Below are 17,430 nucleotides of genomic sequence, written 5' to 3'. Positions count from 1 at the left end.
AAGCTGGTTTTATTTTTTAAATATAAAAGGTGTGTTTGATTTCTTAGCCCTTTTCCAATAAAACTAATCAGATTCCATGTTATGAATGGAATATAAGGAATTGCACTCCCGAAACAACAACATCCAAACTCCAAGAATATCTAGATGGGGCCGGGAGAACCATTAGATTATTTCATTTCAGTCGAGTTTAACGTTCAGAATAATTAATATGATTATTAGGGGTTAAGTGATAGTTCTCACTTTAACCCAAATCATTGCTTTGAATTATTGTCGTAATTGATTTGGCAATAATCATCATGATAAATATTTGGAAGAATCAGTGCCTTCTTGGTTTGTTTCAGTGACTTACTGGCTCTCGGTGATGGCTCTGAAGTTTTCCTGGTGAGATTTTAGGAAGTGATCTGCTATTCCTTCTTTCCTAAGACAGAGAGAGAGAGACTAGCCCAATGTCACCCAGATGGCTTTGTGCCCTGAGGTGGAACTAGAACTCACTGTCTCCCAGTTTCTAGGTGCACCAAACATATTCTTGCATATAAAAACTTGAGCATTAAATCTTAACGTATGGTCTTGATCCTTTACACCTGTCATTCATCTAAACTAAAGCTCAGTACTAAATTGGCACCAGATAAGGGTCAACAGAAATCACTAGGAGTTGGATTTGGACCGCTGGTGGCAACATAACAAATCTTAGCTAATGATGTCCTTAACTCCACCCTCCAGTGCTGCCTGCTTTTCTCCTACAGTGTATGTCTATCACACCAGTTAATAAAGTTAAATTATTGGAAAAATAGCACTAGCACTTAGACTTATATACTACTTCCCACTGCTTTACAGGCCTCTCTAAGCAGTTTACAGAGTCAGCATATTGCCCCCAACAATCTGGGTCCTTATTTTACCGACCTCGGAAGGACGGAAGGCTAAGTCAACCTTGAGTCTGGTGAGATTCAAACTGCCAAATTGCAGGCAGCCGGCAGGCAGTAGAAGTAACCTGCAGTACTCACTCTAACCACTGCACCACTGTGGCTCAAAAGGGTTTTCTCAAATCCTGCTGCATCATTCGGTATAGTGGAACAATTCCACCTCACTTTCTTTCACTTTTCCTAGGCCAAATTTGAAGCTGGAGGCCTTCCAAGAACTTTCCTGCCCTATTTCCCCACCCATTAATTGTTACACATGCACCCAACGCTACATAGAGTGATATAAGATAAGTGGAATGAAAAGAGGGACGTTCTTCTCCATCAAAGCATATGTTCCAGTGAATATGCAAATCTAATTTCTTCTGAAGCTTTTATATTTTTTAAAAAAAATTAAGCCTCTATAGATTTGGATCCCCACTACAACTTTAGAGGCCTTTATTTAAATCAGATAGGGCTTTAAGGTTAAAAGGTAAAATGAAGTCCAATTAATTTGCCCCGTTTATTATGCACTCCAAAACTCCATACATTTAATTGGAAGTAAAACCAATTAATTCGGTATCCACAAGGGTGTATAAGTTTATAGCCTCGCCTGCATAATATATGAATAATTTCCTCTGTGATTCAGTAACTTATCTCCTGCAAATAGTTTGGTCGTTTTGTTAACGCCATAGTTTTGTTCGATTGCCGAAGTGAAAAATTCTATTATCGTATCGCCGTGTGCTTAACTAATTTATGCACATCATCCGCAACATTTGATTTATGTTTGTTTCCGTCTTACCTTTAAAGAACCAGATTTTTCTTTTCTGCCAACAATCAATACCTCCACTGTATCTTCTGCCCAGGCTGACTGTGCGTGGATGACTAAAGCACTCTCAGCATCTGATAGATTTCTCAGTGCAACTAAAGCTCCATTGGGTTCCACCCTGAAGTCTGGGCTGGAAACTTCAAAGTTCAATTTGTGATTTTCTTGACAGTCATCAAATACCACTAAGGGGAGGAAGAGAGAAAGAGAGAGAAAGAAACAATGTCAAAGGTGTCCATGAAATATCACGCCATTGATAGCTAGTTGACTTTTATTAGAGATCTTATTTGGAACATTATTGGTCCAACGGTTTCAATTTTAATAATTGTAAACAGTTCTCTAATGATGAACAACAAGGAAGGGAGGGAGGGAGGGAGGGAGGGAGGGAGGGAAGGAAGGAAGGAAGGAAGGAAGGAAGGAAGGAAGGAAGGAAGGAAGGAGAAACTAAAGGGAAAAGAAGGGAGGAAGGTAGAATGGAAGGGGGAAAAGGTGGGAGGGAGGGAGGAAAGAAGGAAGATTGAACAACATTTTGTTGAAAAAGTCCAAGCATTCAAGCCTATCAAAAATTTTCAGAATCCCGACCTTATTTTCTCAATGTGTCAGCAGCTCTCCAACCAACTCCTACTATATAACATGCTAAATTGTAAATCACGGTTTGCAAACCATAATGGTTGGTCTCACACTAATATATAATCCAATATTCAATATTATTCTCTGTCTATCCAACTCAGTTCTGCATATCCATCACAATCTTGTTTTCAAACTATAGAACCTTTTATCGTTTAACAAAAATGTCACAAAACATGTTCCAATGTCAATTGGTTATTCAGAAAGAAAGGCCTGATGGTTAGGTTCACACATTATTACCTCCACTCCAGAACAAAAGACAGTGCTTTATGGCCTTATGCAATATATGAATTCATCCCACCTTAAGTGCCTAAGAGCTATTGTGCACCTGATAAAGACAAAATAAAAGGCATCCTTCAGCCTGCATACAGATTGAAATTTATTCACCAAAACATTAACAGAAACTTGATTAAACATACTTGAATTATAGCAACTACTGTGAGAGTAGTTACTCCAGGTTTATAAGGCGAGAAACAGCAGGCTTGAACAAAATGTTTTCAGTAAATAATTATGGAATAATTGGTTTGGAGCCTGGCCTGGCCATCTAAAATCCTTAAGGCTAACAAAAGCAGTTTGGGATAACAATTTTGCTTCATATTAAAGAACCAATTCTGTTGGTTTGATGGAAATTACTGTAGGATGATTGGTTTCACAATGAAAGCACCTCACTAAATATATGAATTTCCACACTTCAGCAGTGTAATAATTGTTATTGTGCAGACTACTGTAATTATGTTCAACAAGGGCTTTTCTTTATGGAAAGCTGATCACATCTACAGCTTCGAGAACCATCTCCGATGGGCGGTTGAATTTCCAGCACTCATAGATGCAGAATTTATGAAAACACAACTTATGTGCATAACACCCATATGGAAATCAAGGATTCTCTAATAGAGGATTTGCTGAGACCTTGGCACCTTTGGGCATGATGGAAAGATCCCTGTGTAAAACCAATAACCAGAAAGTCCAGTTGCTTCTTGAAAAAACACCTTTGAGACAACCATGACCTGGAGGACTGAGAATCTCCATAGACAAGGCTATTCAGGAATTTTAGCTGAATAGATCCATCTTTCGAATGAATGCAGAGCAACACCATATTTTGATAGCAAACTCCATCGCACAATCCATTAAGAAACTCCAACCTATTTCTCATGTTCTTGTCCTCTAGGACTTCAACCTTCTGAGACAGCCCAAGATGTCCCAGGAAATTTGCATCTTTCAAGCCCCCTGAGAAGATTGTATAGATTCAGGTGGGCAGGGGAGTATGGTTCTCAGAGTCTTAAGCAAGCAAGATGACACTTAACTTGTGATGTTGACACAAAAATCTCATCCTTGGTGCTCTCTGAGCTTGTTTGTTTTCCTGCAGATGTTTCATTATCAAGCTAGGTAACATCATCAGTACTAGGAGAGAGTGGGGTGTGCAAATTGAATTTTTATTTATTTATACATCATATTTCTTAAGTGCCCATTCCCTTCTAGCACAGATGATGTTATCTAGTTTGGTAATGAAATGTCTGCAAGAAAACAACCAAGCTTAGAGAACAGCGAGGACCCCATAAATTCAACTCTGAGCTACAAATATTGTCTTCTATCGGTAAAGCTCATACTGTTGGAGAAAGGTTGCTACTCTTAAGGCAATACCAATGAAAACTGAGGAAGAAGAGAAAGATTGTAATCAAATCTGAAGATTCAAGAGAAGGTGATCAAACTTTTGGCCTGCGACCTTACTAAAATAGAATAAAATTAATTTAAGTGAAACTGGCCATAAATCTACATCTGAACTTTTGGGTGTTGACAAGGATGGAACCTTTAATATTCATGTTCTTCAAAAGTACTTAAGAGATCCATTCATTATTATGGAGTACATAATGAGCCACAAATCCTAATCAAACATTAAATATAGTATGGATAATGGGGCTCTTTACTGCAATATTGATTCTCCTTGCTGAAAATTCAGTTCACACGCACAGTTATCCCCCAGCTGTAGCCAGATTCTAAAAACAGAACTAATTTTGATCCAAAAGGTATTTGTTTTGACCCAGGTTTCGTCAAACTTAATAAAACACAAACACAAACTTAAAAGTAAAACCTTTTTTAATGCGACGCTGGGAATTACTTGCATTCCCACCAAAACTCATGATACACAGTCCCTCCAGATAAGAGCAAGCTTCTCAGTGCTGTGGAATGCTGCCAAGAAACAGAAGTCCGATTAAAGCTAACATCAACCAACTCAAAAACCAAGAAAAAAACTGACCGGAGTACAGAGCTTCACGAGGGACTTGGAGAATTACTGAACTGCTTTGCTTCCTGCAAAGCTCTTTGTCATTGAGTGCTGACTTTTATCCCTTAGGGGAGGGGCAATCACCTCCCAGCCTTACTCCCGAGTTGCCTCTTCTGCTTCAGCTGCCCTCTCCTTTAGCAGCTCTGCGCGCACACGCACTGGGAACAGACTCCCTTTGTTCCTCTGCCTCGCAACTGCCAGACTCCGAAAGCCCCGAAGGCAGCATCCCACTCTCAGATAGTCCTGGCCCCATCCCTGCACTGGCTGCTGGCGAACCACAACAGTACTATTTCTGTGCAAGCAAAGTATTCATTTATTGATATCTATATGGTTCTTCGGAAAGTCATTTCTGCTAAGTGAGCATCTTTATTGTGTTTAATATGCCGTATGGTATAGAATGAGATCCAAAATGTGCAATGGAAAGCAGGAAAGCTGTGCCAAATATTTCCTAATGGGAAAAAGAGAAAGAAATCCAAGCAACCTATATTTTCCGAAAGCCTGCTGCTTAATACCTACTTTATTAGCATAAGACCTGGTGCCAAGACCCTTCAGTGAATTTCTGAAGTAAATATAATGTTTATCTGCCAGCAAATTATTTAGGTGCTATTGATTTATTTACTCATTCCAACTACATGGAAAGTCCAACCCTTATAACCACATTTAAATGACATGGCAATTGTTAAAATCCAACGCAACTTGATTCTGTTAGCATGTCTATGGAGATTCTCAATTACCCATGTCATGATTTTCTCAAAGATGCTTTTTCAAGAGGCAACTGGACTTTCTTTGCTTTTTTCCTTGAAGACATTTCACTTCTCATCCAAGAAGCTTCTTCACTTCTCATTGAAGAAGCTTCTTGGATGAGAAGCAAAACGTCTTCAGGGAAAGAAACAAAGTCCAATTGTTGGCTTTTGAAAAAGTATTTTTAGAACACTTTGTTAGCATGAAATCCAGACATAGAGATGAGATTTTGGATTCCATCTCATAGAAGTGAAAAATAAATCTATAATTTGTATTTCTATAAGCCATGATTAAAAATGACCCAAAATATTGGAGATCTTTTGTGTGAAACACAAAGCAGAGAACCAACATTATCCGACATTGAGAAATGACACTATTTTCCAAAGCAAAATTGTTTCCTTTCATTGGAAGAATATTTACTGTATGAAAAGAAAATGTGCAATTACCTAATATTGAGTTTTTTTTAAAAACAAGATAAGAACAAACACTTGGTTATCCTCCAAATTTCATATGTCTGTGATGCAAATTTCTAGTTGAAAATGTACATCACGGTGGTATTAGAGGAACTGATCAGAAAAACATACAATAGTAAACCCATCATGCGTTATATTAAGAAAATTGCTTGCAAATATAAACAAGATGGCATAAAAATGATTGTTATTAGAAAATGCATATTAAGAGGTGCAGTGGAAAAAGACTGTAAGCTACTGTTATCCATCTTGTTGAACCATTTCCACCTCTATTGTTTTAAGCTCACTTTTTGTGATGCCAAGAAAGACTCAGTTTAATTCCAAGAATCTCTTTGGGATTAAATAGGAATAATTGATTGGTTGTCAAAACTTAAGGGAAAAATCCACTCCTGAGGAGTAACCGCATAGCAACCAAGGCAGAAAAATGAGATGTCTCTATTTCTTTCAAAATGGTTTCCACAAATGGTAATCACAACAAATTGCTTCCCCACCCCCACCCCCCCCAAAAAAAGATGGTGCCACTTGAAGACTTGGATTAACATCTTGAAATAGTGGCATTTTCCCTCAGACTCACAGAAAATCTGAAGACAAGATGGAGAAAATAACATCAGAGGGCATTAAATCCATGTGAGGTCCAAAGCATTTCTTCCACATCGTTTGTGAAGTGTGCAAAATCATGACATTCAAGATGGTAGTCGAGGTCTCACAATCAACTCCTGCACACTTTTTTATATGTGTCACACTCTGAGTACCACAAAATGTTCCAGGGTTTTGATTGTGTCCTGGGCCACCATATTGGATTTTCGCAAGTATTTTTCTAACGTCTATGCAATTTTCATTCCTTTGTTTGCTTGTTTACTTTTATTTTAGTAACATTCTTTTCCTTATTCTTGTTTGTTTCTGCTGCTTCACTCCTGCCTCCACCTCATCTTAAGTCCCACATTCTGTGAAAACTAAATATTATTTTTTTAATCGGACATTTGTATTGCAGGAGAAGATGAGAGGCTACCACCTATGAGCAGAAGAGATGTAAAGAAATTTGCAACATCCCTCATAATGTCATGATTCATCGCTACAATGGGAGGCCGCAGATGGCAAAAACGAATAGAATATATTGATTTCTTTCAGCCACAAGAGTTTGTAGCAGTTCATAAACATTTGGGAAGTCTGAGAAAAATATCAATCAGAAGGAATTTCAGGAGGCTGGGATTACATTGTGCTTTCATAATTGTAGAACTAGAGCATCTTTTCAGTGGTTTTTCTGTTCTGCCTGGATGCTTTATGTCTGAACTGGACTCAAGGAAAGATATCTTTGGAAGATCTTGAAGCTTACAGTAAAATGGAAAATGATGTTTTGACAGACGCCATGTCAAGCTGCCTAAGGCTTTATATACCTCTACAATTGAGACAGTAAGCTTCCACAAATCAGCAAAATAGCTCTGTTTGTACAGGACATTAAACTGGTTACTATTAACCCATGCTAGATATTTTCTGTTTTCATATGTTGCGTGAACCCACCCTACCTATTTAAAGGTAGTCCTCCACTTATGGCCACAAATGGGATCAAAATCCTCATTGCTAATCAAGGTTAAGTAATTTAAATGAACCTCTGCAGTTGTTAAGTGAATCACACGGTCGTTAAGCGAACCCAGCTTCTCCCATTGACTTCGCTTGTCTGAATCCAAGCAAATGGATTCATGAATGGCGATCACGGGGTCTTGGGATGCTGCAACCATCATAAATACTGGTTGCCAAGCACCCAAATTTTGGGCATTATTTTACTGGTTATTTGTGTGAATGCAGCCCTTGTAAGCAATTTAAAACTCACTTACTCCACACCAAAATCATACCACCATAAAATGGTGCCTCCTGCAATTCAGAGACAAATCTCAAAAGGGCACAGACAGTTACGCAAGACACAGCAGAGTATCTCAATTTCCTTGAAAAAGCACTTCTCTCTGACTCCTTTTCCAACCCACAAAAGCCGTCAATGCTTCTTTGCAAGAAACGTTCTTTAAAAAAAATGGCACAAAAAATCTACGGGAAGGCTATTTATTCAACATTTCTCCGAGAAAGCATCACCCCAAATAAAAGACTTTGTCAATTCCCACCTGCCACACGATACCGATGTATTATTTCCAAAATACTTGTTTGTTCTGCTGGTAGAACATGATTCATCATTTATGTAGCATGGAGAAAGCACAAAGTGAGTAACACTGTGAAGCAGTCCTGTAATATCTTTGGCTCTCTTCGCCATCAGAAAGGAGGGGGAGAAATAGAGATATTTAAAGAACTGTGGGTAAGCGATACGTTTCCCTGAAAATAAACTTGATTGAATTTCCATAAAGATTCAGGTTTTTTTTTATCTGTGTTCATGATTGGCCTTCTGCCAAGAAACACTCTCTTGGCGTCTGTTTGGAAGCATTAAGTACCTGTTTGGATCACCCTTTTCCTACCATTTACCACACGTTCACAGCTGTCATTTTCTTACACAAATACTTCCCCCGCCTAAGACGGTACGTCATTCCGACCTCAGATATTTTGCTTGTAAAATATCTTCCCATCTTTGAAAGGATGGAGCAGAGGGGAACCCAACCTTGCTCCTTTCTTACTTTCCGCTTAAAATCGTTTCCAAGATGAACTGAATATAATTTTGGAGAACATTCAGGAGCTGAGTTTTGGGCCGTTTTCCCCACCCCTTCGGCATTGTAGCTATTGAGTGGTGACTCTATGCTAATCGCTACTAAAAGGCATAACTTTTGTTTGAATATTGACTCCTACCCTAGGAGCAGAGAGGTCCAACTGCTGAGAACAATGCCATTAAAGCTATGCCATGTAATCTTTCTGTTCAGAGTCATTCCCGACTCATTTTCTATTCTCATCAAATATCGCCTTTGATAGTCCCTGACAAAGATGTGGGGTTTGGGGTGGAGGTTTTTTCTGCAGTCCTAACAAAAGATCTGATGAGGGGGCAAGGAAGAGTTGTCAGTCACAAACACCAAAAAGGCAATAATGGAAATGAGTCTATGTATACCCAACACAAGCACACACAGGCATGCCTGCACACCAACAGATTGTCTAGCTAATAAAGCTAAAAGTTGTCAGATATTTTTTTTAATGTTCTGATTCATGTCGTTAAATAGGACCTTTGAGCAATGCTTGAGCATCTTGAAGTGGAAGATGGAAGGTCAGTTTCTAGGGACGAACAAACATTTTAGTACCAGTGAAGGAGAATATTTGCAGCTCAGGGTTCAAATGAGTCTCCTTGGTGCTCTCTGAGCTTGGTTGCTTGGTTGCTCAAAGAGCACCAAAGACTGGATGCTTAAGTGCCTTCTGATTTCTACTTCTCTTCCTTCCATCCGAGGGACACGGTGGCTCAGTGGCTAAGACGCTGAGCTCGTCAGTCAGAAAGGTCGGGCAGTTTGGCAGTTCAAATCCCTAGTGCCATGTAATGGAGTGAGCTCCCGTTATTTGTCCCAGTTTCTGCCAGTGGTTCGAAAGCATGTAAAAATGCAAATAGAAAAATAGGGACCACTTTGGTGGGAAGGTAACGGCGTTCCATGTGCCTTCGGCATATAGTCATGCCGGCCACATGACCATGGAGATGTCTTCGGACAGCCCTGGCTCTTCAGCTTTGCAATGGTGATGAACCGGAAATGACAAGCATATATATGCAAGGGGAATCTTTACCTTTACCTCCTTCCACCCAGACCTAAATTTCATATCGCCTTGATGAAACAATGTCAACTGTTGGGATCTTGGAAACAGGCCTTGCCTGCTGTGGTGCCTAGATCTAGACAGCACCTCCTCAGAGGTCTATCGTATCATGAAGATGTTCAGAAAGTCAATAGAAGCCTGCCTATTTTCTTTTGGCTATGGAATAAAGTTACTCTACTGTTTCCTTCTTTCTGGTTTTGAAATTGTAATCTGCCCAGCATTCTGTACAATTGGGCAGTCTCTGGATTATATAACTAACTAACCAGCCAGCCAAGCAACTCCCCAAGAAATAAATAAACAAATGAAAACCACGGGTCTAAAAATCAGTGATCATCAGAAGAAGCAAAATCATTTCAGTCAAAAAATTCAATCAGATGATGGTAGAAGATAGAACAATGGGTGAGCAGATGCTTTCACATTGAGGTTGCTATCAAGGAGAGCCTAGATGAGTCTCCAAGGAGCAAATTACAAGAAATGCTGTGTTAGCCAAGATTGGGAAAAGATGTGGGAATTAAAGGAAATGTTTCATAAAATATGGGAACTTTCTTTCTCTCTGTTCCCTTTCACCCCACAACTAACTTTCCTTTCCTTTCCTTTCCTTTCCTTTCCTTTCCTTTCCTTTCCTTTCCTTTCCTTTCCTTTCCTTTCCTTTCCTTCCTTCCTTCCTTCCTCCCTTCCTTCCTTCCTTGATCTTACCTTTTCTAAAACCAACCTCATGGAGATATGGAGATCAATAGTCAATAGCTTCATAGAGAATTTAGTTCTTTCAGCTTCATTCTCATTTAAGAAAAGTCTTTTAACCCTGAAGTACCATCAAAGGTGAAGGTAAGTCTACCTGTCCTTCTCTAAAAGTTACTTCTTGACCTCATCAATAGAGAAGACTTTATCCATCTTCCACCAGCCTTTTAGCCCAGAGAGCTATCTGAATAATGTTGTCTTTCTTTGGCATGAGAACAACCTTAATGATGATTATCCCTCAGGTAGTTTAAAAAGATAAGATATTAATTAGACTTGGCTTGTTGTCATTGATGATTATAAACCTTTTGTAAAGCACGAATAACAAGAGCTCCCTCTCCCTTACCATCTTCATCAACTCTTGCCATTTCTCCAAACATTAGCAAGTGACAGTGTGTCTACATGCTGTCACATTTCTCATTTGGGTGGCATTTTGCTTCTGGCTAAATATACATGATCCTAGTATCCACATAATAAATGTTGACTTACAGGGAGAATTAGTTGTTGCAGAGGGAGGAGGAGAAGACATGCATGATAGATTCATATTTGTGATCTCTAAACAAGTCATGACTTTGCTCTTTGACCTCTTGAAGGAATGCTTGCTAATGAAGTAACTTGAATGGAAAGAACTGTCAAAGAAACCATTATTAGAAGACAGCTTTACCTTCAGTGCATATGTAATAACTTGATCTTTACAAGTACTGTAAAAGTGTCTCCATCCATCCATCCATCCATCCATCCATCCATCCATCCACCATCTCCTCCTCCTCCTCCTCCTCCACTTCCCTCTAGAATTATATTTTAAAGAACCAGTAGGGTTCTTTAAAGAAGACACTTTAAATTTGCTAATTTAAAGAACTGAAATTGCAATGAACACTGTATTTCAGAACACCTTCAGAAGGTTCCCTAGATATTTCTGAATGATTCTCTGATGTAATCTTAAAATGATTAAAATGTCTCTCTTACAAACAAAGCTATGTATAGTTTCCATGTTGTGTCCCCCCGCTCCCCCCTCTGTGGTCACATCATCAAAATTCAGGCAGTTGGCAACTGACTCATATTTATAAAAGATCCAGTATGCTGGGATGATGGGATCCCCTTTTGCAACCTTCTGACAAACAAAATCAGTGAGTAAATCATTACCAACTGCAACAATTCACTTAACAGGAAAGGTCGAAAAATGGAGCAAAACTCGCTTAACAAATGTGTCCTAAGTCAAAGGCTACCTGTATTCACAGGAACGCCTTAAGCTACAGTAGCATGGCTAACAAGAGGTATTAGCAAAAAATTAAGGTGAAAGAGATATTTGTCTTCTTTCCAATGAGTTCAAGGAGAGAATGCGTGGTGGGAAGCAATCAGTGTGAAAGGTTTCTTTGCCCGTTTAATTTTACAAACATTGTAAAAAAGCAGCATGTAGCTAAGAGTCCTCTGTCTTCAGCATCTGGAACACCAGAGTCTACAGCCTCCGGCCATGCAGAGAGGCCGTTTAACTATTGGGACTAAAAGCTGCCAATAGACCTCTGTTCTGTCTAAAAGCTTAGCTGAATTGGTCCAAATAGCATCACTTTCTCTGCATGGCCAATTGTAGGCCTCTGGGAAAACCGTGAGTAGGGAAGGCAGGGTTGAAAGGGCCTGTCTTGTTAAAGTTCTCCAGGTAAAGGTATGTAGCTGATGTTTATGACTTTACAAGTCATGGTGTAGATGTTTATGACTTTACAAGTCATTTAGTATGGCCACACTTGGAATACGGCATCCAGTTTTGGTCACCACAATATGAAAAACAGGATGTCGAGAGTGCAGAAAAGAGCAACAAGGATGATTTGTGTGCGTGGAGACTAAGCCATATGAAGAATGGTTGTAGGAACTGGGTATGTCTAGTCTGCTGAAAAGAAGGACCGGCAGTGACATAATAGCAGTGTCCCAATATTTGAGGGCCTGCCCCAAAGAAGAGGGAGTCAACCTAGTTTGCAAGGCATCAGAAGGCAAGAGAAGAAACAAGGGGTGGAAATTGATCAAGGAGAGAAGCAACCTAGAACTAAGGAGAAATTCCCGGACAGTGAGAACAATTAACCACCGGAATGCCTTGCCTTCAGAAGTTGTAAACGCTCCAAGTTTTTAAGAAGAGGTTTATCTGCAATGGTCTAGGGTCATCGTCTCCTGCTTGAGCAGGGGATTGGACTAGATGACCTCCAAGGTCCTTTCCAATGCTGCTATTCAGTGTTCTATGTTCAGATTCCACGCAGCCATTCATTTAAACTAAATCTACCTAGCATGCTGCAAATTCCACAAGATGCCATTAATAATCTTGCTGCAGCTCCGACTGTCAAAATCTTCTGGCAATATCTTAAGGACTTCTCCTGAAGATATTCTTAAGGTTCTTCTTTCCATTTTCAGAAAGTACACAACGTTAGTAGTTGAATCTTAATTTTTTGTTGATTATGGGAGACCTCCCCTGTTTGATGACAAGGTAGATTAAGAAATTTGGCTAGAAAGACACAACTCCCATCAAAGGGAGAGAACCTCTGAAAATCTTATCTGCTTACTAAAAGGAGTAATCCCTGGGAGACTCCAGTTCATGAAACAGAATTGCAGACTGAATCCTGCATTTCATATATTTGTCATTTCTGAATCTACCTGCTTACTAAACCAAAAAAAAAAAAAAAAAGAAAGAATAATCTGTATTAAAAGCCCCTGGTAAATTATCCAATTAACTTTGAAAAGATTGTACTGGAGAACAAAGACAAATAAGGAAACAAGGAAACCTTTGATGGCACCTCCAAGTATTAATTATTGCTAGCTATAAGATTGCGTAGATTCCTTTCATCGCAGTTAGGACATATTCTCCCGTGTTGGGTCTACAGATTAGAAGAGAACAAAATAACAGAGTTGGGAGGGATCTTAAGAGGTCTTCTAGTCTAACACTCTAGACAACCATTTCAGACAAATGGTTGTCCAATCTCTTCTTAAAAACTTCCAAGAATCTACACAAATGTGGGATGTGCTCTTTGGTTTAAATCCTACCACAGTAGGTTTCAAATTGCACTACATTGGTTAAACCAGCTCTCAAATATTTCTTCTAAGAGCAGAGAAGGAAAGCAACAAGCCGTTTGTCATTTCTGCATAATACTCTGTGGCCAATTTCAATTTGTGTTTAAGTAAACCAGATACAGCATCCTTCTGGCCCAGACTCATTAGCCTGTCACCTATACAGCAGCAGGCATACAGCACTAATATAGACTCCAGGACTCCATTTGACTAGATTGTCTCATACAATTATATTACAAGAAGTCTGTGTTGGCCACATTGCCAGTTGAATGGCCATTAACAGGGTTAAATTAAAGTATATTCATGCCTGTAGCTAAAGAGTTAGTTTCATGTCCATTAAGCTATCTAGCCCCTTCATTTTTTTCATCCTGCACATGTTGGTTAATTCCAATATCCATGTCATGAAGTCAACCATCTTTTCATTCATACAACTGAGTCACACTTCGCAGGTGCTGGCAACCAGAGCAACTAGTGAATAGCTAAACTTCATTGCAATTTTATTGTTTATCATCTATATTACAATAATTTCCCCAAGCTGTTTGACTTCTCCTGGGAACAACTAGAAAAGGCTTCATGGATCTTGCAAGAGATGCCACTTGCAGTTTTACAATGACACCAAGCTAGATCCTCTCTTGACCCCCTCCTTGTAGCCTATCTGGCAGTTTCCCAACACTTTGCTTAATGTAGGTGAAGAGATACAACAAGACTCCCCACCCCCCACAAATCTCAGTTTATAGACTCAGCCTGGGATCTTCAATACTTGGAACAATATCTCTGTCATGGAGCTACAACCTTTCTCCATTTTGATTTATGGCAGTATTACTCACAAGTCCATTCTGGTTTTATTCTGCCAACCTTTTTAAACTTGTCACCAAATAATAATAATAATAATAGTAATAATCACAGTTCAGTAGCCTTGCTTGCAATTGCACCCTTTTCACAAACCTTGTCCTCCGTTGTAAGCATCTCTTTTCATCAACTTGATGCCAGCATCGTGTAGAACATAAAACAGCTTCTAGTTACTACAATTGCTTCTTGCATATTAAAAGCACACCTCATTCCCGAAAGACACCTTGGGGAAGTAGGGGTTTGCTAAACATTACCTCTCTTGTAACTCTCACAGCTTTTCCCCAAGCATTTTTTAAAAAAAGAAATTAATTATGTATAGCTCAGCATTACACTAAGCATCCAATACTTTCTATTAAAGCTGCATGTATTTCATTTTAAATTGGACATTGTAAAGTGATCCTTTTCTTTAACAAGCCTTCTTTAAATACAAGGCAATTTCCCCAGAATTTATAGAACTGATATCCCAAATATTCTATTCTTTCCCCAGCCGCTTTACAAAATCACCCTCAATATATTTGTTAGTAAACAGCAGGCCTGAGTGAATAATTAATAACTATTCCACTAGTTAATTTAGGTTTTGCTTTTCATCAACTAATAAGATCACTGTTAATTTATGTTACCCATCCACCCGCTTTTCAAAGAGGCATCACATCTCCTTCAATTATTCATAAATGCCTGGCAATATTTCATTTCCGTTCAACAGCTGCGGGAAGATTTTCAAAATTATTCATGGTACATATTTTGCTTGATCAGTACTCTTGGTTGTAAGAGCCCTAGATCAAAGGTGTTTGAAACTACATTCCTGGCCATCACTCAGAAGGAAGAAAAATGAAGTAGAAAATCCTGGTTAGTTCCCACTCAGCATCCCAAGCTCAGAATCTTTCTGTGTGTGTGCAGACTTCCGGTTTGCAGGGCTTCGGCGACAGGCAGGAATCCGTGATCATGCGCAGTTTCTGCCTGGGCTCGCCGCTGGAGCGCCCCGAGCCAGCTGGCTTTGGGGCTAAGCCACCCCGTAGAGGTGGTGAAGAGTGGGGAGATCACCAGCAGGGTCGAAGAGAGCCTCATCACTCCTTCCCAGCTTGGCATTACTCCCTTTCCCGAAGGCGGTTGCAGTGGTGGTCAGAAATGGCCACCTCAAAGAAGCGCTCAACCGGAAAAGAAAGTGCAGGAGGAAGATAAGAAGTGAAAGTTTTGGCTGACCGGGATAAAAAGCAATAAGTAAGGTACCCTGGAATTTAAATTTTATAAAAGATAACATCGCTCCAAAGAAGAGTCGGAAGCAGCGAAAGAAAGTGAAAAGGGAAAGTTTTTTCTTCTTCTCTCTCCTTCCTCACATTGACAACGAAGAGAGCTGAATGAGAAATTGGAGAAATCCGCTTTGGCACCAATAATTAAGCTGAAAATATAATTAAATGCCAAAGGGACAATAAAGATTTCTGGACACTAGAATCTTTTTGTGTGTGTGCTATATAGAGTGGCTTGCAAAAACATATGCCATAAATCTAATTATTGTTGTGGATGCCACAAATACAATTATTGTTGTAGATGCTGGTAAGGATGAATTGGAATTGTTTCTTCCTGCCACTTACTAACTTTAATTTTCAAGCATGAAAGAAGAGATAAGGATTTGAAAAAGACCAACTAGATTGGTGGGAACAGAAGTTTTCTTCTTGGTGTGTATCAGGAATATATTCTTAATAATGATTTTAATACAAGTTTAAGGGAATGTTTGATGAGTTCTGACAGAAGTAATCATGCATATCAATCTAGTCTTTAAAAAATAATTAGAAAGATGTGGGTTGGACAATCTCCTACCTGAGTAGTGTTCTTAACTAAGATACTTCACAACTTGTTCATTGGAGCCAAGCACTGGAGAGATAAGGCTACACTGGAGAATCTCAAGGTCAGGTCAATATTGGGGCATCATGTTTTGCCTTATTAACACCCATTCTCTAATTCAAAGGTTCTCACCCTAATCCTAACCATAACCCTAACTCTAACCTATGGCTGTCTGGAGAATTCTGGGAGTTGAAGTGCACACATCTTAAAAGTTGCTAAGTTTGAGAAACTTATGCTCAAAGCCCACATCTCTGCACACCTGTGGATGCTGTCCATGGTCCTGAATAACTGCATTGTTTCAGATTGTCACTTTCAGCTTAATCTATAATATTCAGCCTTTCCTAAGTGGTTGTATGATGAAACATACAACGTAGCAAGACATATTGCTCCAATATTTATGGAGATTCTCATCCATCCAGATCATGGTTGTTCCAAAAGTGTTTTTCAAAAGGCAACTAGGGTTTCTCTGGGGTTTTTTTTTCTTTTCACCTCTTATCCAAGACACTTCTTCAGTTCATCCCAGCTTGTTGGTTGAGAAGTGAAATGTTTTTGAGGAAAAAGAACCAAGAAGTCCAGTTGGCTTTTGAAAAGCACCTTTGGGACATTGCTCTCAATAAATGTGTCAGCATTCCAGCAAACCTCTGTTCTAATTTTAAAAAAATAGCAAAATTTCAGTCAAATTTCACACTGCAAATGAATACTTGACTGAGTAGGTGCCCTCAAAAATCCTACAGTCTTGCAGTCAGAGTAGCAGCACTAGGATAATCTCCATCTCCAAACTTCAATGGGGTGTGTGTGAAATGAAAACATTTGTGGAAAGGGGAATTGATAGCAATCTTTACTCAGGGAGTAGCTTATTTTTGCTCATGAGTTTTGATATATGATAAAAAATCCTGCACCATATCCGAATAGTCTTTGGGTATCTTCCTTTGCCACTACTCATCTGGTATCTATCAAGATTTGTTCTCCAACTCCACACTTGAAGAAGTTATGAGGCTTGTTCCACTATGTGGAATTCACTATGGATTCTTTGAAGTAATACAAAGTTTGTATCATGGGCAAACTTCAAGTAATTTGTCCAGGCCTTTTGCCTTTCAAAGAGGAAAAATAGGAGTTGTGCTACAGCTTCAGGGCTACATGCTTTTTAAACTGCTCAGCTAGCACAGCTGGCATGGAATCCCTCATACACAGGTCATAGATATGGAGATTTGAAATATGGAGTCAGCTGATATTAAATGTTTTCTGTACCGTTTGATCAGTCTTCCTGACCATAAAATGCAAGCAAATTCCATCTAATATCTCGATGGTTCTCCCTGCTATAAATCCTACTCCATTGCTTTCTTTTGTTAAGACTTGGGAGAACGATATAGTTCAGAAAGACTGGGAAGTCCACAAAACTGTTAGAAT

General features: G+C 39.2%; 1 protein-coding gene across 1 annotated transcript in view; it reads right to left on the bottom strand.

Moving 5' to 3' along the window:
- CDH13 (cadherin 13) overlaps positions 1–17,430 on the bottom strand; it is a 394,527-nt gene that overhangs the window by 234,570 nt on the left and 142,527 nt on the right. The window contains exon 3 of the mRNA XM_026713963.2: positions 1,696–1,904. Within this exon, the coding sequence (XP_026569748.1) occupies positions 1,696–1,904 (209 nt within the window). The remainder of the gene's footprint in view (positions 1–1,695; positions 1,905–17,430) is intronic.

The sequence above is a fragment of the Pseudonaja textilis genome, chromosome 11 (assembly GCF_049901715.1).
Source record: "Pseudonaja textilis isolate UNSWEBS1 chromosome 11, rPseTex1.2, whole genome shotgun sequence".
Lineage (NCBI taxonomy): Eukaryota > Metazoa > Chordata > Lepidosauria > Squamata > Elapidae > Pseudonaja > Pseudonaja textilis.
The sequence above is the reverse complement of the archived record's forward strand: the minus strand, read 5'-3'. Positions and strand labels throughout refer to the sequence as shown.